The 23,765-nt window shown below is 47.0% G+C and overlaps 7 protein-coding genes across 11 annotated transcripts in view; 5 read left to right on the forward strand and 2 right to left on the reverse strand.

Moving 5' to 3' along the window:
* Positions 1 to 18: 18 nt before the first annotated feature.
* On the reverse strand, positions 19 to 7,374 carry RB195_002690 (uncharacterized protein; the record flags this gene model as incomplete). 2 transcript variants are annotated; one of them, XM_064200061.1, is made up of 6 exons in its annotated part: positions 19 to 25; positions 1,474 to 1,619; positions 1,761 to 4,967; positions 5,086 to 5,812; positions 6,372 to 6,564; positions 6,687 to 7,374. In XM_064200061.1, 6 exons carry the CDS (start codon positions 7,372 to 7,374, stop codon positions 19 to 21), a joined length of 4,968 nt encoding a protein of 1,655 aa, XP_064055942.1. The 2 variants fall into 2 exon arrangements, with proteins under 2 accessions (XP_064055942.1, XP_064055943.1); XM_064200062.1 differs by having other exon boundaries at positions 1,474 to 4,967; positions 5,038 to 7,374.
* A 3,756-nt stretch (positions 7,375 to 11,130) lies between these two features.
* Positions 11,131 to 11,448, forward strand: RB195_002691 (uncharacterized protein; the record flags this gene model as incomplete). The annotated part of the gene is made up of 1 exon (XM_064200063.1): positions 11,131 to 11,448. The coding sequence occupies one exon, from the start codon at positions 11,131 to 11,133 to the stop codon at positions 11,446 to 11,448; it is 318 nt and encodes a 105-aa protein (XP_064055944.1).
* A 17-nt stretch (positions 11,449 to 11,465) lies between these two features.
* On the forward strand, positions 11,466 to 11,861 carry RB195_002692 (uncharacterized protein; the record flags this gene model as incomplete). Its single annotated transcript, XM_064200064.1, has 1 exon — positions 11,466 to 11,861. The coding sequence occupies one exon, from the start codon at positions 11,466 to 11,468 to the stop codon at positions 11,859 to 11,861; it is 396 nt and encodes a 131-aa protein (XP_064055945.1).
* On the forward strand, positions 11,854 to 12,633 carry RB195_002693 (uncharacterized protein; the record flags this gene model as incomplete). 2 transcript variants are annotated; one of them, XM_064200065.1, is made up of 1 exon in its annotated part: positions 11,854 to 12,633. In XM_064200065.1, one exon carries the CDS (start codon positions 11,854 to 11,856, stop codon positions 12,631 to 12,633), a length of 780 nt encoding a protein of 259 aa, XP_064055946.1. The 2 variants fall into 2 exon arrangements, with proteins under 2 accessions (XP_064055946.1, XP_064055947.1); XM_064200066.1 differs by having other exon boundaries at positions 11,881 to 12,633.
* A 24-nt stretch (positions 12,634 to 12,657) lies between these two features.
* Positions 12,658 to 13,266, forward strand: RB195_002694 (uncharacterized protein; the record flags this gene model as incomplete). 2 transcript variants are annotated; one of them, XM_064200068.1, is made up of 1 exon in its annotated part: positions 12,658 to 13,266. In XM_064200068.1, the coding sequence occupies one exon, from the start codon at positions 12,658 to 12,660 to the stop codon at positions 13,264 to 13,266; it is 609 nt and encodes a 202-aa protein (XP_064055948.1). The 2 variants fall into 2 exon arrangements, with proteins under 2 accessions (XP_064055948.1, XP_064055949.1); XM_064200067.1 differs by having other exon boundaries at positions 12,796 to 13,266.
* A 3,098-nt stretch (positions 13,267 to 16,364) lies between these two features.
* Positions 16,365 to 16,986, reverse strand: RB195_002695 (uncharacterized protein; the record flags this gene model as incomplete). Its single annotated transcript, XM_064200069.1, has 2 exons — positions 16,365 to 16,562; positions 16,933 to 16,986. 2 exons carry the CDS (start codon positions 16,984 to 16,986, stop codon positions 16,365 to 16,367), a joined length of 252 nt encoding a protein of 83 aa, XP_064055950.1.
* A 3,551-nt stretch (positions 16,987 to 20,537) lies between these two features.
* RB195_002696 (uncharacterized protein) overlaps positions 20,538 to 23,765 on the forward strand; it is a gene marked incomplete at both ends in the record, with an annotated part of 29,095 nt that continues 25,867 nt past the window's right edge. The window contains 2 exons of one of the 2 annotated variants that reach the window (XM_064200071.1): positions 20,538 to 20,543; positions 22,236 to 22,347. In XM_064200071.1, the coding sequence (XP_064055951.1) occupies positions 20,538 to 20,543; positions 22,236 to 22,347 (118 nt within the window). Of the gene's footprint in view, positions 20,544 to 22,235; positions 22,348 to 23,765 lie in introns of those variants that run through there. The other variant, XM_064200070.1, reaches the window with a different exon arrangement.

Raw genomic sequence — 23,765 nt, forward strand, 5'->3', positions numbered from 1 at the left:
GTGGACAGTGGGACCCAACTAGTACCTGGAACATGAAGAAATTGATGGATTTTCCTAGGAGGGCCAAGGTGAGGTTGTGAGGAAGAATTTAGCTTCCTCACTGCGGTTTTTCCTGAGGGGGGGGGTATAAGTCCCATGTCGAAAGATGGCGTCAAGCGAACGAAGGGGGGTCATTGATTGGTCCCTTCCCTCACAAAGTGGGCCGTACAACCGTGGTGGTGGTAAGTATGGTGGTAAGTGCGGTGGTGAAGATGGTTTATTATGTCGTGATGAGATAGTGGATGGAATGTTGTCGTGTGGTGGTTGACTGGAGATGGTAAAGGTGGTATATGTGGTTTGTGGTACGATGTGTTGATATAAGATGGTATGTGGTTGTGGCGTGGTAAGATGGCGTTGTGCGTGGTAAAGTGGTTAGTAATGGGATGATGGAAAGGGCAACTAAGAAGGAAAAGGATAAAGATTAGACAAAGAGTAACAAAGAATAAACCTAAAAGAATGACTTCTATGTTAGGAAATAAAGGGCGGAGCGCTATTGCGCAATAACTATAGAGATATTACGAAATAAGAGAAAACTTCAAAAAGATGAGTGTTAGACTACAAATCTAAGATAATGAGTAATATAGTACGAGAAAAACATATAACTAAACACTATAATAAAGGAAGAAGAAAAACAGAAACGACTAAATGATAATAATAAAGGAAGAAAAACATAATGTACAAAGGTATGATAAAAGGGAGAATCTAAAGGAAGTGAAAAATGGAAGGGATTGGTTACGAGAAATGAGTGATAGAGGTGCTGCAATAGAGGTAAAAGGAGTGATAAACACGAGTACGATACAAGGGAACACGAAAAAGTGAAAAGGTAGATGAAAAAAGGTGGCTTACGTGCGGTTGCGACGGTGACGCCAAGAGTAAGATGGATTTCACAATCTATGCAGACAAGGGTACGCTAACTACCGTAATACTGGTCCTAGACGGAGAAGGTGGATTGGAGCGCAAAAACTCGAGGGTGAGTAAGAAATGGCTGTACAGTCGACGAAAGGGTATAGATGCGGATTAGGACGCAGACCAATGCGGTGCGATGCGGTGGGATGCGGAAGGGTGCGTTGGTATGCGGAAGAATGTGGCAGGGTGCGGAAGGATGCGGATGGATGCGGTAGGGTGCGGAAGGACGCGGAAGGGTGCGGAAGGATGCGGAGGGATGCGGTAGGGTGCGGAAGGATGCGGAAGGGTCAAAAAATGGTGGAATAAAGTGGTAATTAAGTGGAAAACATGGAAATAAATGGTAAAACATGGGAAAACGTGGCTAAACGTGGTAATAAGGGATAAAACACAATAATACAAGAAATGGTGAAATGGAACAAAATGCAATGGAAATGGCACCGAAAGCAAAAAAGACATCAAACTAAAAGTATAAAAAGCATCAAACGAGAAAACAAAAAGCACAAAATACTAAAGCAAGTAAATACTCACGCTCGCTTCGTACCAAGTGCGAATCGTACCCGTTTGGCTGCTCGTGGTGGTTGGATCCGTGTGGGTTGCAGTTGTTGGCGGCTCTTCTTCGGTCGTGGGTCTTCCTTTGCAGAAATCTCCAATGGATGTAGTTGATTGATCGATCTCTGCAACTCATGACCGTTTGCAATGCGGACAGTGGCTGATCTGGGTATGTTGGATTTGGTGCGGTGGATAGTGGTTATGATGGCTAAAGGCCATTGTCCACGTGGAACATTCTTATCGGCAATGAGAACAACGTCTCCTACCGATGGAATGAGTGGACTGGACCTTCCTTGATGGATGCGGTGTTGGTGACGTGCGGATATTGCGGATAAGTAGTCCTTGTACCAAATGTCCCAGAAGTTGTTCAATACGGCAAGTGTCTCCTTGTACCATTCGGAAAGACGGTTTGGAGGGATGTAGAGAGGGTTGTGGTGCGGAGATGGTAATTGGAGTTCCACTTGCGGTGAGACGAAATCTATTGGTCGAAGGACATGTGGTGAAGATGATGTGTCACTGATGGATAAAAGTGGTCTGGAGTTGAGCACTGCTTCAATTTCTGCAACCAGGGTCTGAAATTGGGAAAGTGGTAATAGGGTATGTTTGATGGCTTTTTTGAATGCGGATTTGAAGAGACCGACTAGACGTTCATAAAATCCTCCTTTCCATGGGGAAAGAGGAGTGATGAACCTCCATTCGATCTTGCGGTTGGCGAGTTGAGTGGATATCTTTTCTATGGCTTTGCGGTTATAGATGGTGCTTTGTAGGGAATCGTTGGCTGAGCGGAAAGTGGTGGCATTGTCGCTGATAATGAGGTCCGGAGTGCCTCTGCGAGCAATGAAACGGCGAAAGGCGAGTAAAAACTCGAATGCGGTGTTGTTGTGGACTAACTCGAGATGTACAGCGCGGGTTGCCATACAGGTGAAGAGACAGATCCAAATCTTGGCCTGAGAATGGAGCTGATCTCTATAGTAAAGTGGTCCCAAGTAGTCTAGTCCAACCTTCTGGAACGGTCTAGAGCGGTTGACTCGTTCCGGAGGGAGACTAGGCATCTCAGGATAGCGGTAAGGGTGTCCTTGGGCTCTTCTACATACTGTGCAGAGCCGAAGGATCCTGGTGACGGTGGTTTTTATGGAAGGGATGAAATATGATGTGCGGAGAGCGGCTATTGTGGCATGAACACCTGAATGGAACCTGGTTTTGTGGTGGTACATAACGAGAAGATGGACAAAGTGGTGCTCCGGAATAAGAAGGATTGGTGCAGATGACTGAGACGAAGTCCGAGCATGGTCTAATCGATTCGGACATCGGATCAATCCATCTGCAGCGCGGTGAGCGTTGTACTTATCCAATGGTAGTCGTTTCAACGTGGATTCACCCTCGCGGTAATGCTCCATAATGAGGAGAGTTTCCGCGTTGGTGATCTCCGAGGCTGAAACGTCCTTGGACAGTACAACAGTGGCTAGGTTGAGGGTGTAATTGCGGATGCGGGTTTTTTGGAATAGGGCTTTGATGAACTTAAGCACATACGCGGTTGAACGGATGAGCTTAAGGTAACTACTAGTGGCACGGAAACGGAGTGGTGATTCATATGGTTGTGTCGGAAGGACACTAAGGGCCTGAAACTCGTGCTCCGCCTCAGGACAAAGATCCTGAGGTAGGGCAAAGTCCGTATCGGCCTTAGGCCAATCCGACTGTGGAGAACAAAGGAAAGATGGTCCATGCCACCAGATGTGGTTGACAGCGTCAGCGGTCGAAAGTCCACGAGTTGCACAGTCAGCTGGATTAGAGTCTGACTGCACATAGTAGAACTTCGTCTGAACGTCTGTCTTGTGGAAAGTGGTTAAGATGGTGCGGATCTCGTTCACTCGATTCTGAACGAACCGTTTAAGTGGACGAGATGAGTGGATCCAATGGAGCGCTATCTTCGAGTCAGAAAAGAAGTGGATAGTGCGGATTTTAAGATGGAGTTGGTGATGGAGGAAGCGTGCTAGACGCACACTTATTAGGGATGCGAGCAACTCTAATCGTGGCATAGTCATCTGGAGTTTAGCCGTTGCTAACAATGACTTAGCCATGATTAGCTGTGAAGAAGTGGTTGATGGTGAGCGGCTAATAAGGTAAGCACAGCAGGCAAAGAGACGTTGTGAGGCGTCTCCAAAGACTGCGAGCTCATAAGTGGTATTGCGGTTTGCGGAAGCGATGAAACGTGGAATTGGTGGCAACGGATGTTTGAGCTGCTGGACCAATTCGTCCCATCGCTGATGGTCCTCTTGGTCAAATGGAGTGTCCCACTGGTATTCCTTCTTCCAGATGTCCTGGATGAATACCTTGAAGGGCACTAAGAATGGTGTGAGAAGACCAAGTGGATCAAAGGTGGATGAACATGCACTGAGCGCTGTGCGCTTCGAGTACACATTCGCGGATGCGGTTTTAAGTGGTATGAGAAGGGTGTCGGTGCGTGAATTCCAGGGAATACCAAGGAGCTTCACGGAGGATGGATTCCTGACTCGATCAGATGGCTCTATGGACTGGTTAACGGTGTTGGAGTTGCACAAGAACTCTCGAAGGTTCATGTGCATGGAATTAAATAGGGATTTGGAAGAGCGGTACTTCTTAATGGCTTGTCGCTCGGACAAGGCACTAAGAAGGATATTGTCGACGTAGATGTTGTCCTCGATCTCCTTGTGGAGCGGCTTCGATGGTTCAAGATGGAGGTAATACAGTATGGATGCGGCTAAAAGGAATGGTGATGCGGTTATACCGAATGGTACGCGGGTAAACCGGAAGATCCGAAGATTATCCGCAGTTGGTGGTAGGTTAGGGTTGCGAAGCCAAAGGAAACGAGTGGCATCCCGTTGATTACGTTGTAAACAAATCTGAAGGAAAGCCTTCTCTACGTCGGCAATAAGGAGATAGGGTGTTAAGCGGCTACGGAGGAGGATTCCTACCATGTCTGGTAGGATTGCGGGGCCAGAGTGGAGACAGTCGTTTAAGCTCGGTGCACCTCTGTAGTGGGAGGACGCATCGAACACGACTCTCAATTTAGTGGTGGCCGATGTTTCCTTTATGACTGCCTGATGCGGGATATAATAGACTCTGTGGTCGTCGAACTGGTGCTCGTCGACCTCCTCTATTATGCCCTGCTCCAGGTAGTCCGTAAAGGTTGCGGTATATGTCTTCCAAAGGGTTGGTTTGGTTTGGAAGGAACGGTATTGGCTCTGAAGACGCTTAAGGGCTAACATTTTGTTGTCGGCAAGGCGAGGATGGGATGACTTCCAGGGAAATTGAACGTGCAAGTAGCCGTCAATCACCTGGGCGGTATCCTGAAAACGTTTCAGGATCCGTGCGTCCTCTTCCTTGTCGACAGAGGGATCGGGATCCTCGGTTATGCCTAAACGGTCGAGGTCCCATAGGCGGGTGATGTCGTCTTCAGAGCGAGGTGGTGTAGATGGTGATGTGGTTAGATGGTTCTGCGATTGTCTCAGTAAATCAACGAAAAAAGGTTGAACCCGAGACAACTGGTCCGAATCGCGTGTTAACGAGCATCAATCCTGAGGGTAACTGCTTTGGTGAGTCCTTTTTCAGGACCTCCCAGAAGTAGTCGATACCCAGCAGGATATCTGGCGTAACGTGGCGACTGATGGTAAGGCTGTCTGGGTTAATGCGGAATGTGCGGAGTGCGTGTTTGTCTTCTTTACTGAGACGATATGGTTTGAACTGGGAAGTTAGAACTTCCTGAGTTCGTAGGGTTACGGGGAATGGTTTGTTTGCGGCATCTAAGAGGGTGGCGTCGACTGTACCGGATTCTTGGGTCGAACGATGACCTCCGAATCCGATGACGGTCAGCGGCTTGTGGTCGTAGGGTTTAAGGGATAGGCGCTTAGTGGCTGCGTTGCTTATGAAGCTGTTTTGGGCTCCTGAATCCAGCATGACGTTGACCGTTTCAAGGGTCTTCGTCTTAGGATTACGAATGTGAGCCTTAACAGTCATAAGAAGAGGGCGTTGGTGGTTAGATGAGGTGGTAAGGGTGGTGGGGTCGTCGACCGGACGGCAATCAAGAGCGTTACGCATCTCGTCGTCCGTGTCGGCGACATGGCTACTGGATTCTGGGCTGGAATGGTTTCTGCGGCGTACGGGTGAGAGACTATCGCGCGGATTAGCACGAAATCTGACCCCGTAAGGTGGTGAAGATGGAGACGGTGAGTGGTGGCGTTGGTTGCGGTGGCGCATTCGCTCTGAATCACGTTCAGATCTACGATAGGGAGAATGGTTGCGATGAGACTGATGGTGGTAGTCTCTATCGCGGGGATGGCGCCTAGATGGTGAATAGGGATAATCGTACGATGAAGAGGAATAGCGTGAAGAACTTCTTTCCCGGGACGATTCCCTAGAAGGGTACCGTCCGCGGGGAGAACGATAAGCATATCGATCATAACGAACACTATTACGACGATTATCATTAGAACGCCTAGACCTATCACGAGAAAAACGCGAAACAGATGAATACGAACAAAGAATGGTGTGGTGGTTACGTTGGCAGTAACGACAGTCCGGAGCCCGGCAAGAGTTGGCCATGTGCCCTGGTTGGACACATTTCCAACAGAGGTTCAGGTTCCGGACTATCATACGGCGAACGTAGGTCTGCATAGATGTGGTGCAGCGGGTCGAGCGATGGCTCCTCGACCCGCAGAAACAACATCTATGCGGATCATAAAGTGGTTCTGGAGATGGTGAGCGGTTGCGGTATGTGGTGGATAATGCGGAATAGGGTTGATCGTGGCTAAGTGGAGGACAGTGGCTATCGTCAAGCTTCTCAAGTTCTTGAATAAACACATCAATACCCGCAAGAAACTCATGCATCTTCCAAATCGTACCTGACCGGTGTTCCATCCTGTTCACTTCCAGCTGAGTCTCTCGTGGGAACTTGCTGCGAATGAGCTTCTTGAGCGATAGCGATGTTGACGTGTCCTCGAAGCGGTTGAGCTGCAGGATACATGCTTGGATCTGGCATAACGTGTCCCTCTGCGATGAAGCGGCGGCAGACGACGCTGGCAAGTTCTCTAATTTCTGCAAAAAGAAATTATGGGTGAACTGCGGACGGTCATACCGTCTGCGTAGGGCTTCAATGGCTAGGTGGTAGTTGGAGGGATTGGTTATGTCGTACCCCTGTACAACAAGTGCGGCGCTACCTTTAAGGCTGCTACTAAGATGGATAAATTTGGCAGCGGTGGATAGGGATGGATTGTCGTGGACCGCGGTCTTGAATTTGGCCCAGAAATCATAATAGGTGGAGAAATCCCCATCAAAGGTAGGCAGCTCTACCTTGCGGAGTTGTACATTCATGGTATCCGCAGCAGGGTATGGTGGTGATGAGCCTCCGGATAAGTGCGGTGGCGTTAGGGTAGGGTTTCTGATGGATGTAACATCCATCGGCTCATCAGTGGTGTTAGTAGGGTTATATTGTGGTGTGGTGGATGCGCTTATGGTGGTGCGAAGCATATCCGCAAGTTCGGTTTCCTTGCGGATAAGATCGTCTAGGGCAAAGATGGTAGCGGTTGCGGTTGGTTCCATTTCGTCACCTTTGTGATCGCGCCAGTAGATGTCAAAGGCATCCATAAGCTCTATGGCGTTCGGTTGGTTTTCGATAAAGCTTATGGCATGTTCATGGCGCTGTTGGAAAGTCTCCAATGCTATTTCAATGGAGATCTTAGCGTTTCCCATGTCCTCGATTCGACGCTGGAGAGTGCGGAGCTGTACTGCCGGGTGGGCGTCCGAACGGAAGACGGTTGGGTAGTTGGAATTCGCCGAGTTGACCAGCCGCGTCAAATTGTTGATCGCGTTGGTCAAGCGTGCTTTGCAGCCACGGAGCGTAGACATGACAGCCGTATCGTAGAGTGATACCACCTAAAAATGTCGTATATAATATGCTGTTGCCATGTAGAGTATACGATGCGCGGACATGCGGTGAAAGATGGTGTGGTTGGGACGTGGGAGCACGGACAGCACAGAGGCGGGGAATCTGCGACAGGAGAGAGGAACCCCGTCAACGGGCACACAAGGACCCAGAGTGGCTAATGCCACAACAACAAAGTGCCAACACTACAAACGAGGGGATGAGGATGTGGGTTCGCGGATGCAAGGGCCATAGGTAGATCATCGGTCTGGCGCGTGCGGATATGCGGCTTGTGAGAGCCATAGGCTAGTGGTGTGCGACTTCCGATCCTAGGTTCCCACCGGGACCCACTACGCCTTCCCTCCTACAAGCTGCACTAACCGCAAGGCGCTTAAGGAGCCTACATCCCAAAATGCGTGCGCGCAGGAGTGCCAGGGCAACTACCGCTATGGAGATTATACCCCTAGGATTGCTGCCACCAACCCTAAGGGTAACCCTGGTTCAGTCCTCTACATGTGGGATGCAATAGCCCCAGTCGTGACCCTCGCACATGAACCCTTACACCCGCAAGCCCAACCCCCAGGCTCGAGTGCAGTGCCAGCCCACTGTTGATGGGCACCCGGCACGTCATGGGCAGCGTAGGGCAGCGAGTGCCCCTACGGGATCGCCCAGCGCACGACAACGGGCTCGGTTCGCCGATGCACCATTGTCGTGCCCCGGGTCCGCTCCGAGTAGGAGCAGCGGGCATCGGTGGGGGGGGACCCAGGGCCGACTGCCCGGATCCGGAGGGGCCCTGCGCTGGGCTAGTCGCCGGATGGCGGCCTAGCCCCTCCGAACCCTGCGGGCTCGATCCGAGGGTCCCTTCCCCCCTGCCCCGACTCCCCCTTTGGGGGCCTCGGGGCTGCCCCCTTGATCCCACGCCCCAATATGATTCCTAGGGTGCAATGCGGTTACAAGGGTTTTACAACTAGGGTTTATCCTTAATACATCAATACACGACACGGCACGCACAAATATACACGACATAAAGGTGGATCAAATAAGGGGCCAGTCATGGCTAGATGGTTAGGTGGCTCTCGGCGGCAGATGGTTTAGGGTTGCGGTTCGGACCCCGTGGGCAGCCAGCCAGGGATAGGGTTGTTGCGGTGGTGTGGTGGTGCGGCTATCGAACGAGACGGAATATAACGCGACGCAACACGACACCATGAATAATGCGAATAAGAGACTGGTCCGAGATCGGGAGAGTGGCGAAAGAAAAACTGGAACTGGAACCGGAACCCCGACTGCTCGGTGCCAGCCCTTATATATGGCTGCCGCGTGGGAACGCTACCGTAATACATTGCCATTGGCAGGGTTTCCCACGCGGCGCGCGAGAACGGCGGCCGGCTGGCTGGGAAAGTCGTGCCGGGCACGACACCACGTGTGTGTGTGTGTGTGTGTGTGTGTGTGTGTGTGTGTGTGTGTGTGTGTGTGTGTGTGTGTGTGTGTGTGTGTGTGTTTGTCTGTGTGTCACGAAAATACTCCATAAAGATGCAACACTCTGGACCGGTGAGGTACCGAACCATCGCCTTGCACCTGAAAGGGGAGCACTCTACCTCTTCACCATTATCCAAAACCAAGTAACGATGTATCTTTGTTGTCTTTGATAAGGCAAGTTAGTTCCTCTCATATTTTAGTGAGGGTAAATAAACTTTTATGTGGATGTATACTTCCAAATTTGCAAACTATCATACTGTATAATAATGGGAGTATTCTGTCATGTGTCCGTCTGTGTATGTGTGTGTCTCAGTCAAGAAACTCCAAAAAGAGAAGGAATACTATGGAATGTTAGTTGCGCTGGAGCCTCAAGGCGGTAAAATTGGGTGAGACGAGTACTATGGCGTCGAATTCGTGGCCCGGAGCCAGATAGCTGTAAAATGGGGCAGGATGGGTCCAGCGGGGTTGAAATTGTGTGCGGGAGCTCCAACGCAGTAGAATGGGTTTATGTGGTTCCTTCGCATATCTATTTCCCAGCATGTCTCCTGATGCTGCTAACATCCTTTCTTCAAAAAGAGGAAACGCACGTGCGAACGGCAGCATAGATGCAACACATAGTTGCCAACAGTTTACGCGATCTGACGTAGAACATTGTTTTTGTCACTACGGTAGTAATATTCACGTCATTCCATGTTAGCACATCGTGCTGTGCTAATAGTTGAGAACGGAGGAAACTCATACTTCGAATAATGTTTCCACATTCTGGAGGTTTGAGAGAAACATAGAGGTAAAACATAAACATGAAGGGATTGTTCTCCAAACATTGAACTGAGCGTTTAAGGAAAAACCATAAAAATTTTCTTCTATGCTTAGATTTTCGGGTAAAAAAATTGAAGAAAGCGTTGATAGAAAAAAGCAATTCTAATTTCCTAAAAAATGTCGCTATTGTTATTTCTTGAATCGGTGAAGGTAAGCGAAGCGAACACCAAAATAAACCCGCGTCGGATTGGTGCGCCGGTCCCAGATAGCTGTAGAATTGGTTGCAACGGGACCGCCGGCGTCGGGTTGATGCGCCGATGCCAGATAGCTTTAGAGTGGGTTGCGACGGATCCTCCGGCGTCGGATTGGTGCGCCGGCGCCAGATGTCTATAGAAGGAGGTGCGACGGGTCCTCCGGTGTCGGATTGGTGCGCCGGCGCCAGATACCTATAGAAGGGTCCACAGGCGCCACATACCTATAGAAGCGGGTGCGACGGGTCCAACGGCGTCGGATTGGTGCGCCGGCGCTAAATAGCTGTAGAATGGGTTGCGACGGGTCCATCAGCGTCGGATTGGTGCGTAATAACTTCGTGGGGGTGATGCAAATGATGGATGGTTGCAGCCGTTCCATAGCCGTAGCCACTGGGCGCTTCGCTTTTCACCTTTATGACTCCTCCGCGTGTCTATTTCCTTCTTCGTTCGCCTCACTTTGGCAGCATGCCGTCCTCAGAAAGTGGAAACTCGCATACAAACGGCTGCTTAAAAAGTAGCAAGATGTTTATGTGATCTGACGTGGAACGATATCTTTATCGATGGGAAGATGTCTTTCACATCATTTTATGCTAAAACATCCTTCTTTGATAACTGTTTGGGGAAAACAAGAGAAAAACCCATAACTCGAATGATACTTTTAAACTTTGTCTAGAATATATTGGTGTGGAGTATTTGAAGCTGAAGTTCGAATGTTCTCCAAGTGTAGAACTGACGCCTTGAAAAAGAAGACTATGAAATCTTTCGCTTTTAGTTATGATATAAAAAGGGAAGAAAGATTGTTGGAGATACACGCGCCAGATACCTATAGAAGGGGCTGCGACGGATCCACCGGCGTCGAGTTGGTGCGCCGACGCCAAATAGCTATAAAATGCGCTGTGGCGTACCCCACGGCATCGAATTCCTGGGTCATGGTGTAGAAGTATCGCGCAGTAACTTTGCATGTCGCAAAAAGTAAATGGGACGTTGCAAATTTTTTTCTAGAAAGAAGACTATGAATTCATTTGCCTTTAGTTACAATATAAAAAAGGAAAAAGGATTGTTGGAGATACACGAGTCCAATTTCATAGAAAATGGCACTAATATTTTCGTTGACCAGTGAAGAGAACGAAGCAAACACCACAGAAAGTCTGAAGTCCGGTGGCCCTGCTTTAACTAAACGCATTTAACTAAACGCAATCAGGCGTTCGAGTGTACGCATTGGGAACGTACGAGCTATATAACTTGTACTGTTATATGGCGAGACATTCCCATGTATTGCAAAAAGAAGCTGTCGTCCAGCACATCGATAAAGCCCATAACCTGAAAGTTCAACTGCCTGAAGGGGGCATGGAATCTTTGGCAACAGCCATTCGTTTCGTCACGCTGAACTGCCAAACACTATCGAGTGAACTCCAACAAGCCGCTCTATCCAGTCTTCTGCGATATCTCGGTGTGCCTTTTGCTGTATTACAGGAAACACGCATGAGAGATCGGCCCGTCATCAGCACCGAAAATTACACCGTATACTGCGGCGATGCTGATGAGAACAAAGTAGGTGGCTGTGCGATGTGAGGAATGATTACAAGAACATGGTGGAGGAATTTGGCTCAACGTCGTCTAGATGCGCCTTTCTACGACTGTGGGATCGCAGAGGACGTAAACTCTGGATCGTAAGTGTTCACGCACCTACGGAAACCGCTGAGGACAACAGCAAGGACTCCTTCTATGATGAACTCAATGCGTTGATGTCTAAAATACCAAGCCAGCAGGTGGTCATTGTCGGAATCGACGCAAATGCGAAGATGGGACTCGAAAAGCAATCCGATGTGCTAGGAAAATGGTATTATCTAGCGGAGCGCACGTCGGACAACGGTGACCGTCCGGTTGACTTGTGCGAACAGACGGACCTCATCATCGCTTCCACGTTTAAGAGGAATCATCGAGGCCATCAGCTCACGGCAGGGGTCGACCGTTTTAATGCCTAAAGAGCAGCGCAAGCGGAAGATGAGGACTCTTAAGCTTCAGCTCGACTACGTTCTGGTGAGGAACATTCCTCAGTCAGATATCCGGAAATCTACAGCTGTTTGGGACGTCGCTTTCGACTCTGACCACCGTCCAGTTCTTCTCAGCTTCAAGATACGGTTCCACAAGAGAAACCGAGGAGTTCCTCATCAACCGAAAATCGACATGGCAGATCTGAAAGACGACGAATGCAGAACAAAATTCCGCCAACGTGTGTCTATTCATGTTGGAGTACGGACCAGGAAGAAGCTTAGCGATGCGGATTCCTTCACAAAATGCACCCAGGACGCTGCAAGGGCCGCGCGCAGTGCCGGTGACTTCAACCAGGAAAAGCGTCTTAGAGGGAAGCTGCGTCGTCAACTGCAACAAGAGAGCGATAACGAGTGGATGTCAAGAGCGATGGAGTTCGAGAAGGCGTGGGAGCACAGGAACCCGCGGAAAGTCTATGCTCTACTAAAACAGTATATGGGCAAAATGAAAAGATGTTCTTCAGTCCTCAACACTGCCAATGGAGTAGCTGTCGGTGAAGCAACCGTTCCAATTTGGAGGGAATACTTCAAGACCTTGCTGAACCGGCTAGCACCCTCAGCTCCTGAGCTCGAGCACGTTCATAGACCGAAATATGCGGTTAACGAGGAGCCACTGACCGAGTCCGAGGTTCTAGTCTGTATTCAAAAAATGAAGAATGGAAAAACTGGTGGAGACGATGGGATTAGCGCAGAAATGCTAAAATAACTTTCGCCGTCTGGGAATCGTAAGATGACAAAGATCATCCGTTCAATATGGATAGACGAAAGGATACCGGACTCGTGGAGACACGCTATCATAATTCCCCTCCACAAGAAGTTATCCGTCACGAACCCTAAGAATTATCGAGGAATCTCTTTGCTGCGTGTTATGTACAAGGTATTGGAGCACATTATCGTGGACCGACTTATTAAACATCGCGAAGAAACAACGCGCAACGAGCAAGCTGGCTTTCGTCCTGGCCGATCTACGATTGACCAGGTGTTCATCATCAGGAGAGTGGTCGAAATCCGGCAGCGGTATTCAAAGAAAATGCAATCAGCGTTTCTGGACTTTGAGGCCGCATTCGACTTTGCTCACCGAGATCGTCTTCTCAACACGCTTCGCGCCGATGGAGTACCAGGAAAGTTTGTTCGCTTGGTTGATGACATGAATCAACGAACAACTGCTGCAGTTCGAACACCAGCCGGATGTGCAACACCGTTTGAGGTGGTAACTGGAGTAAGACAATGGGCAGTGGCAGGATCCTTCCAGTTCAATTTCGCCATCGAGCACATTATGCGAAGAGCAGTAGATCAGTGTCCCGCCGATATCATTCTAGCACCATCAGGACCCCCTTGACCGATCTCGAGTACGCTGACGATGTTGTTATATTCGCGAAAAGCAGTACGAAACTTCAACATGTTGTCAACCTTGTATTAAAGCTGGCTGCAGCTGGACTACTTCCATGCCCTGATAAATGCAAGCAGATATGGATCTCCTCGAGACCTCGAAAGGGAGTCAGGGTGGATGAACAACCTATAGTCGTCGATGAGTTCTGTTACTTGGGATGTGCGCTGAAGAGCAACGGCAGCAACGAGAAAGATGTTCAGCAAAGATGCGCTAAGGCCGTCTAAGCATTGAACTCCTTAACGAAATTCCTGTGGTCGACCACCATCACCAACGAAGTCAAGCTGCAAGTCTACCTATCCGCAATTCGCCTCATAATGATGTACGGATCGGAGACTTGGGCAGCGTCTTGATTGCACGCAACGAAAGCTGCTTAGACGGCTACTCGGCTACTTTTGGCCTAGGGTATGCCACAAATGAAGACCTTTATACAGAGATTGATGTGGTATGCCAGCGAATGACACGTGAGAGATATCAACATCTTGCACCACCATCGAAAGTGGCTAAAGTAAATCGTCTTCGCTTGTTTGGTTATATATTAAGGAGACCGGCAGATCGCCTTGTTCAGCGAGTTCTGAGGAATTTGTCGGGTTCGAGCTGGAAGAAACCACCTGGCCGGAAACGGAAGTTTTGAACTGAGGTGGTGAAAGAGGAATTAAGGACACTCGGCGTGGATAGGCAGTTCAGGCGGGACGTAAGGTTTCGCAGAATATGGAATAGCGACGAATGAATTGATTCTGTGCAAGCTCTCGCAGAAGATCGAGAAGGTTAGGCAGAGCTGTGTTCAAGGACGGCACACCTCGGCGAAGATGCGGGTAATCGCGTCAGGCGATGACGTCAGCCCGCCGATTAAGTCAAGTAGGTTATTTATTTATTTATTTATTTATTTATCTATTTATTTATTTATTTATTTATTTACAGCTATCTGACTCCGGGGCACGAATTTGACGGCGTAGGACCCTTTTCACCCAATTTTACCGCGGGGCTCCAGCGCACCAAACCAACGCCATGGTATCCGTCTCCCTCTCTTTTTGGGATTTCTTGACTGAGACATACACATACACAGACGCACACATGACAGATAAAGGATAAAGGATAAAGTTTCTGGCGTTCATCAATCCGCTTGGGATGCGCCCTCACGTTCACTTCAATTCAGAATCATTTGAGGTTTACGAACGTGTATCTGGCCTATACAATGACTTGCGGTGGCTAGCCGATGTGTCAAGTCAGTGTTTTTATCCTCCCAGACAAGTCTGGTACCAATTTGTCGACCCCGGAGGGATGAAAGGCTTGGTGAACACTAGGGCGGATTCGAACCTCCGATCGATTATGCAGTAAGCGGAACCTCTAACCGCTACACTACACCCACCCACAAGGAAATAGACACGCGGAGGAGTCATAAAGGTGAAAAGCGAAGCGCCCAGTGGCTACGGCTATGGAACGGCTGCAACCATCCATCATTTGCATCACCCCCACGAAGTTATTACGCACCAATCCGACGCTGATGGACCCGTCGCAACCCATTCTACAGCTATTTAGCGCCGGCGCACCAATCCGACGCCGTTGGACCCGTCGCACCCGCTTCTATAGGTATGTGGCGCCGGCGCACCAATCCGACGCCGGAGGATCCGTCGCAACCCACTCTAAAGCTATCTGGCATCGGCGCATCAACCCGACGCCGGCGGTCCCGTTGCAACCAATTCTACAGCTATCTGGGACCGGCGCACCAATCCGACGCGGGTTTATTTTGGTGTTCGCTTCGCTTACCTTCACCGATTCAAGAAATAACAATAGCGACATTTTTTAGGAAATTAGAATTGCTTTTTTCTATCAACGCTTTCTTCAATTTTTTTACCCGAAAATCTAAGCATAGAAGAAAATTTTTATGGTTTTTCCTTAAACGCTCAGTTCAATGTTTGGAGAACAATCCCTTCATGTTTATGTTTTACCTCTATGTTTCTCTCAAACCTCCAGAATGTGGAAACATTATTCGAAGTATGAGTTTCCTCCGTTCTCAACTATTAGCACAGCACGATGTGCTAACATGGAATGACGTGAATATTACTACCGTAGTGACAAAAACAATGTTCTACGTCAGATCGCGTAAACTGTTGGCAACTATGTGTTGCATCTATGCTGCCGTTCGCACGTGCGTTTCCTCTTTTTGAAGAAAGGATGTTAGCAGCATCAGGAGACATGCTGGGAAATAGATATGCGAAGGAACCACATAAACCCATTCTACTGCGTTGGAGCTCCCGCACACCATTTCAACCCCGCTGGACCCATCCTGCCCCATTTTACAGCTATCTGGCTCCGGGCCACGAATTCGACGCCATAGTACTCGTCTCACCCAATTTTACCGCCTTGAGGCTCCAGCGCAACTAACATTCCATAGTATTCCTTCTCTTTTTGGAGTTTCTTGACTGAGACACACACATACACAGACGGACACATGACAGAATACTCCCATTATTATACAGTATGATAGTTTGCAAATTTGGAAGTATACATCCACATAAAAGTTTATTTACCCTCACTAAAATATGAGAGGAACTAACTTGCCTTATCAAAGAAAAAATACATAGCTACATAGCTTTTGACAATGGTGAAAAGGTAGAGTTCTCGCATATCAGGTGCATGGCGATGGTTCCGCATCTCAACAGTGCAGAGTTTTGCATCATTATGGAAAATTTTCGTGACACACAGACAAACACACACACACATACACACACGGATTGAGCGCGCTATTATATAGCATGATCATGATCATGATATATATATATATATATATATATATTGAGATTGAAGTATAGTACCATCAAATAATGTGCAAAACCCGATGACCCGATGCGAGTTCCCAGGCACACTCAGTGATTGGAGGACACCATATTTGGATAAGTTTCATTGCGTAGGGTGCTAAGACACTGTTTTACATTTCAAATTGGTGCGCGATAAAATTTGCGAGGGAACATTTGAGCGAAGAGATGGAGATGCATATTCATAGCAGTGACAAGAAGCGAGATAGATCGAGGATGGCGAGCAATATTGATTCAGAGAGGGTCAGTATTTGCATTGAAAATACCTGGACTTATCCTCACCCCAAGCGGTAATCGACAATGCTGGTCAGGCACATTTTTGCTTCGTAAACAATATTTTCCAACAACGTTCCATTTCATTCCAACTGGTAAATCCGCACTTTCACTGCGAGTCGACGTCAGGGTTTGCGGAATGCAAACCCTGACGTCGACCTGAAACTGCGGGATTATTCGATTGCGGATATCAGTATTTATTATCATGATCATGATTATGATCACGACATATAATCATGGTATATAATAAAATTATATACCATGATGATATGATAACAAGCTCATTCTATCACGTGTTTGTGTATGTGTATGTGTATATGAAATTCGAAAAGGGGGTTGCGATGGGTCCCCCGGCGTTGGATTGGTGCACCGGCGCCAGATAGCTACAAAACGAGGTGAGACGGGTTCCGCGGCATCAAAATGGAAATCGAAATAATTTTGTGTGCATGTCGCGAAAGGTAAATGGGACGTTTCATAGCCGTGCCCAGTGAGCGCGCTGCTTTTCACCTTTATGAGAAAAAAGCTTTACCTTTTTCACTTCGCCGTTGCAATTCCTTGCACGTTTGCCAAAAGTTGGTAACATGGCTTCCTCAGAAGGTGGAAACACGCATGGAAACGGCTGCTTAAATAGTAGCGAACAGTTTGCATGATCTGACGTAGAACGTTATCTTCATCAGTAAGATGATATCTTTCACTCATGTCATTTTGTGCTAAAACATCATTCTTTGATATCTCTTGGGTAGAAACAGGAGAAAAACAAAATTTCGAGTAATACATTCAAATGGTGTCTACATTATATTGGTATCGACACCGTGTTTGAAGGTGAAGTTTGAATATTCTCCAAATGTAGAACTGACGCGTTTAGAAAGAAAACTATGAAATCTTTCGCTTTTCTTTATAATAAAAAAGATGAAGAAAGATTGTAAGAGTTATACAAGTCTAATTTCACGGGAAAGGGCACTAATATTGAGTTTCGTTGATCAGTGAAGGGGAGCGAAGCGAACACCACAGAAAGTCTGAAGTCCGGCTTTAGCCGGACGTTCAGATCGGTAATATAATAACGAGCTTAGTCCGTGTGTGTGTGTATGTGCGTGTGTGTGTTTGTCTGTGTGTCATGAAATTCGAAGAAGGGGGTGCGACGGGTCCACCCTGCGTCGGATTAGTACGCCGGTGCCAGATAGCCATAGAATGGGTTGCGATGGTTTCACCGGCGTCGGATTGGTGCGCCGCCGCCAGATAGCTATGAAAGCGCAACACGAACAATGCCTTCGGCTGCGGAACTGTCCAGAACGTTTCGTTTACTCCTATCCAAATGAACGTGAGCTGAACGATACTACTGCACCACGGCAAGCCAATTATACGTCAATCACAACACAGCACACACACATGTGAGATTCAAACGATAAAGCATCCGGCGTTGATAAACTCGCTTGGGATGTGCAAACACATCCACTTCAATTCAGGATCGTTTGAGTTATCTAGAACACGTGTCTAGCATATACAATAACTGTAAAACGAGCTGTAAAACGCTTTGAACCATCGACCGTGCTTTTATAACAAGGTGTATATGGAACAATTTACTAAACTCTGTCTTATTTATTTTTTATTGATTGAGATTTGTCTGTCTTGAAAGGGTGGGGCTACAGTTTTGCAACGTTAGCAACGCTCCGGCTGGCAAGTTCCATCCAGTAGTAAGCAAATAAACCTCGCATTTTGAATTGCAAACAAATGAGATCATACATGTCAGAACGCATGTGTTCTTGGTCAACCATGGAGTATGAGAAACTCTTGCAGACATTTTTCGTGTGTTCTAAAGAAGGCAGGTTGTCCATTTTACACAGATCCTCTGTGGATATGTTACAGTTGGCAAAAAACGTGTTTTTTTTTACATGACCACGAAGCGCGTCCTCAGTGACGGTGTGCACAGAGTTCCACCTACACTGTGCGGAACTCTCCGGAACGTTTCTGCTTTTTACACTTTCCACTATTTCTTCGTTTAATAATTTATGAGTAGACTCAGGTAGCTCTTACAAAATCCTTTCGCAAATGTTTTTTGGTTTGTTTCGCTCTTAGGACGCGTCTAAGATCGTAGCATGCAGGCATTCTTTTTTTGTGTAATTGTGCGTGACCAGCGTTTGTTGTAGTCGGAATCATGGTAAAATCAGTTATTCGGTCCATTTCTTCCTAATTACTGTAAAAAACGGCCCAGAAGATGAGGCCACAAAACTGCGGTGGGAGCGAGATGGTGGTCATAAGTTGGGTGAATCTGGACCGGGAAGAGAGAGATGAGGAGAGGAATGAGGAAAGGAGAAAAGGAGTTGCTGTTCAATAGGCACATACTAATGCTTACAAAATTTATTGCATTGCGAGCGAAGAGTGTTTTGAGTTTCTCGTATGGTGGTTTGATTAGAACTTTTTTCAGCTAGGTTCCAAAAAAAGGTAAAATTAGAAACTTTCGCACAAATATGGACAACTTCTCTCTCTAAAAATCTGGAAAATTGTGTTCCATGACATTTACTGTGAGATTTACCCACAGTAAATTACTTACTGCGAGATGTGAAATTTACTTCATTATCCTGCATTATTCAGCAGAATGGGGACAGTGTAGCTCAGTCGTTAAAAAAAGAAATGCCGCTGTGTTTGCACGATCGATCTTTGGTTTTAAACCGCCCTACTGCCAACCAAGCCTTTCATCTCCTTCGGGCTTAAAAAATTCGTGCCAGACTTCTCTGGGAGAAATAAAAACACCGACTAGGCTCATCGGCTAACCCCCCGCAAATTCTTGCAAGGCGGGACTTTTGAGTTCGGCGTAAAAGAGCTAGGTTAGCATATTTTCATGAATGTGATGGTGATGACTTTTCATATTATCACTTAAAAGAAATGAATCTGGACGTCATCACTGTGCGAAAAAGTAGATATCTAACAATTGGAAATAGGTGTAAAATTAGTGTAAGGTAGGCTACACGAGTTGCTGAATAATGCCGAATAATGACCTTTACAGTCAAATTCATGGAACATAATTTTTCAGAATTTTAGAGACAGAATTTGTCCACAATTAAGCGGAAGTTTTTAATTCTATCGTTTCTAGTTTTTTTGGAACCAAGCTGAGAAAAATTTCAAATTTGTCCTCCTATAGTTCAATTTTCCCAACTAGGTTCAGAGAGAATATGGACAAATACAGATACAGAAATATGCAGTTTAAGTGTTTCCTTGATGATCTTTCAGAGGATAGCGACAGACTTTTCAGCTGCACACTTGCCGCTGCACAAAGAGGAAATCGACCATCGACAAAAAACACACTGCGTTTGTAGAACAAGACGCTACGCAACAAAACAAAAAGTATTGGGAGCTTGAACATCGACTGATAGGATAGCAATCGAGCTCAAAATACCTGCTCCCTAGGCTGAACGCAGAGTTCACAACCGCACGGGCGGCTCCTCCCGCTCGGCCGGCTGTTTGGTGGTTATTGGGAGCGCGATTGTCTGAGGTGGACGGGAACAAAGGAGTATGACCTCCATATACTGTAGTACTTGCAGTATGCACTCGTCCGCAGTTCTCCTCACCATGATAGTGGCTTTTATATCGTTTTACACTTGCATATTATTCTATATAAATTGCTAAAGAGATAAAAAACGGGAAGTTTGTCCAGTACTTCGGAATATGTTTTAAAATTGCTGGGGTATCGAAGGAATATAGATGTGAAATCAAGTCAGATATTCTCCAAGCGTAGAATATTCATTAACCTGTAGCAAAATGACTACAAAGAGACTTCTAGCAATACGTATGTTTCTAGAAAAAGCAAGAGAGCTTCGCTTTAAAAGAATTCAGTTCTACGGCAGAAATTTAGCGGATGTGTTCTTGCTTTAATATTTCGTACATAACTGAAGATGTATCGAAAAGAGCATCACCGGAAGGCTGAAGTATGTTGAAGTATAGTATGTATACGTTAGCCGCAGTTCAGACTTGTTATGTTATAACTTCTTAGTCGGTTTTGAGCAAGAGGACTTGTAAAATGGCACTTTTTCCACAAAAATAATTTTCGGGAAAGCAAAAAAAAAACGAAATCTACTCGACAACCCTAGCACGTAATAGGGACAAACGAAAGCAGTATTGGTGGATTGATCATCAACGCGGATGAAGGTAGAATTATGTAAATACTAGAAGTGATTAAGAAGTTTTTAAAACTGTAAAACAAAGTTCCTGCCTCCCTGTCCCCCGACGAATATCAGAAACGTGAGACAATACATTGCTTGCTCCACTATCTGACCACAGCAACAAAGAGTGTTTTGCTCGTAAGAATTCGACGCAAAATACTAATCTGTTTCATGAGCAGAAGTTAGCAGTGTCACACGAGCTTTTACGGTGCAATGAAGTGGGTTCGGCCAGACCTGTCTCTACACGGGCTGTCGATGCACTGGCTCAGCGAGCGAAGCCTTCCTCCACCAACACTGGATTCCAGCCGCTCGAGAAACTGCACCAAACATCAGATCGTCAGGATAATTTTTACCCGTGCAAGATGGCTCTAGAAAAAGAGATGAAAAAGAGATGAAAAAGAGAAGAATAACTGATAAAAATAAGCGCTGCTATTTCCGGAAACTAAAAACAAAAAACCACTTTGACGTCTTTAGGTCGTATTTTTAATTAAACTTTTGAGACATTCTAAGTAGATGCCTCGACAAATGCACCAAAAGTTGAAATCTGAGGGATGAGAATTTTCTTTGCCACCCATTTTTCGTTAATCATTAATATCAAGCATTGAATTAGTCATGTCAATTGCGAAAGAGCAACTTCGAGCTATCATCTTCTATGAATGGCGTGGCGGCATTGGAACCAACGGCAGCAGCTCGCAACAGCAACGGCAAATTGGGTGAGCGCACCACTCCCATCAAGAATGTCAAGGGCTGGTTCGCTCGCTTCGCAAGCGGAAACACCGACTTCGAAAACAAACCCCAGTCAAGACGTACAGTATTGCGACGAGACTCGGGTGTAGCCATTCAGCAGTCGTCCGTCGCCTCCAGGCCCTCGGCTACAGAAAAGTGCTGGCTCGATGGATCCCTCACAGCTGGACGTATGGCACCGGTTTACTCAGATATCCGTCTGTCAATTCTCTCTCTCTCTCTTTTCGCTCACATCGAAAGGAGTCTCTCGAAGATCTTATTAATGGAGGTGAGAGTTGAGTCCTCTATGACTTTAACGCGCACCGTGTCGCGTGGCTTCCTCGAGGAAAAGACCCGCCGACGCAAGCCAAATCGGACCTTCACCCCAAGAAGTTTCTCCTTTGTTGCTTCTGGATTCGAGGGGAATACTGTTTTATGAGCTGCTTACACAGGACAACATCGTCATCGCTTCCATATACGCTAGTCAGCTCTAGAAGCTAGCACCGGCAGTTTGAGAAAAACGACCGAGACGAGCTTCAGTGCTCCACGATAACGCTAGGCCCAATGTGGCTAAAGAGAACCTCAAAAAACTGGAGGAGTGAGGCTGGGACACAGTGCCCGACCTCCCCTATTCTTCCGACCTTGCCTCATCAGACCACCACATATTCCGGCCACTCGTGGCTTTCCCTGCTAAGAAAATCTTCACCACGTTTGAATGTGAACCGGCGGTGAGTCTTCGACTTCCAGTATAACCAGTTCTGGGGAAAAGGGCTCACTGACCTACCTGACCATTAAGACACTGTTGTAATTAATAACGGTGATTATAATGCCGTCTAGTTTTGTTCTGTAAGCTGAGTAAAAATAATAATGGAGAAAAAATGAAAAAAGGCGACATTCTGCCCAGGCAAATATTATTTGAAAAGTATTGTGTCATGTTATATATAAGATATTTCAGATGATCAATCGCCCACTATACATATTTCTTGTTTCCTTAAGTGTAACAGCAAGCACGGAACAAAACGAATATATATACAAAACATATGAAAATCTTCCCGTTTTTCTTAAAAGTAAGTCACAGGAAACTTTGGAAGTATACAGGCGATAAATAAAAACAATTTCGATCAAAGCGTAACAAGAACCAATAAAAGTGTTCAAAGGAGAGTGACGGAGGCTTTCATAAGGCTCATCTAATCTGGGATATGACATATCTGCTCGCACCACAGCCAATCTTCGGATCGCCAAATTTGAGCGGTCAAAAAAAAAACCTAAAACAAGTTTCATTAAAGTATCCGCTAACAGCAAAAAAGACGTATTTTAACAGAGATAAATTCAAGGAAAAATTTGCCTCGATAACATCAGTATAATGGACAGAAGTAACGTGTTCCACCATTCAAATAAATGAGCATAAAAAACGAACTTGGGACCTTGGGCTTATTAGACCCACGCTCTAACCGACTGAGCTATGGCGGCCCGTGTCGATAGTGAAGGGGATGTTCCCAAAGTGGATATTTTCATCCTTTTTCTCTGCCCATGGAGTGTCAATTCGGTGTCAACAAAACAATTTGCCGCCAGCAGGGGTCGAACCTGCGACCTTGGGCTTATTAGACCCACGCTCTAACCGACTGAGCTATGGCGGCCGGTGTCCATAGTGAAGGGGCTGTTCCCAAAGTGGATATTTTCATCCTTTTTCTATGTCCATGAAGTAGTGGCAGAAACTACTCCATTCGGTGTCAACAAAACAATTTGCCGCCAGCAGGGGTCGAACCTGCGACCTTGGGCTTATTAGACCCACGCTCTAACCGACTGAGCTATGGCGGCCGGTGTCGATAGTGAAGGGGCTGTTCCCAAAGTGGATATTTTCTACCTTTCTCTCTGCCCATGGAGTGTCAATTCGGTGTCAGCAGAACAATTTGCCGCCAGCAGGGGTCGAACCTGCGACCTTGGGCTTATTAGACCCACGCTCTAACCGACTGAGCTATGGCGGCCGGTGTCGATAGTGAAGGGGCTGTTCCCAAAGTGGATATTTTCATCCTTTTTCTATGTCCATGGAGTAGTGGCAGACACTACTCCATTCGGTGTCAACAAAACAATTTGCCGCCAGCAGGGGTCGAACCTGCGACCTTGGGCTTATTAGACCCACGCTCTAACCGACTGAGCTATGGCGGCCCGTGTTGATAGTGAAGGGGATGTTCCTTAAAGTGGATATTTTCAACCTTTTTTTCTCTGTCCATGGAGTGTCAAGTGGGCAAACACGCTACTCCAATTCGGTGTCAACAAAACAATTTGCCGCCAGCAGGGGTCGAACCTGCGACCTTGGGCTTATTAGACCCACGCTCTAACCGACTGAGCTATGGCGGCTGGTGTTGATAAAGAAGGACAAGTCCTCAAACTGGATATTTTCATCCTTTTTCTATGTCCATGGAGTAGTGGCAGACACTACTCCATTCGGTGTCAACAAAACAATTTGCCGCCAGCAGGGGTCGAA

This window comes from Necator americanus, chromosome IV (genome assembly GCF_031761385.1).
Source record: "Necator americanus strain Aroian chromosome IV, whole genome shotgun sequence".
Classification (NCBI taxonomy): domain Eukaryota; kingdom Metazoa; phylum Nematoda; class Chromadorea; order Rhabditida; family Ancylostomatidae; genus Necator; species Necator americanus.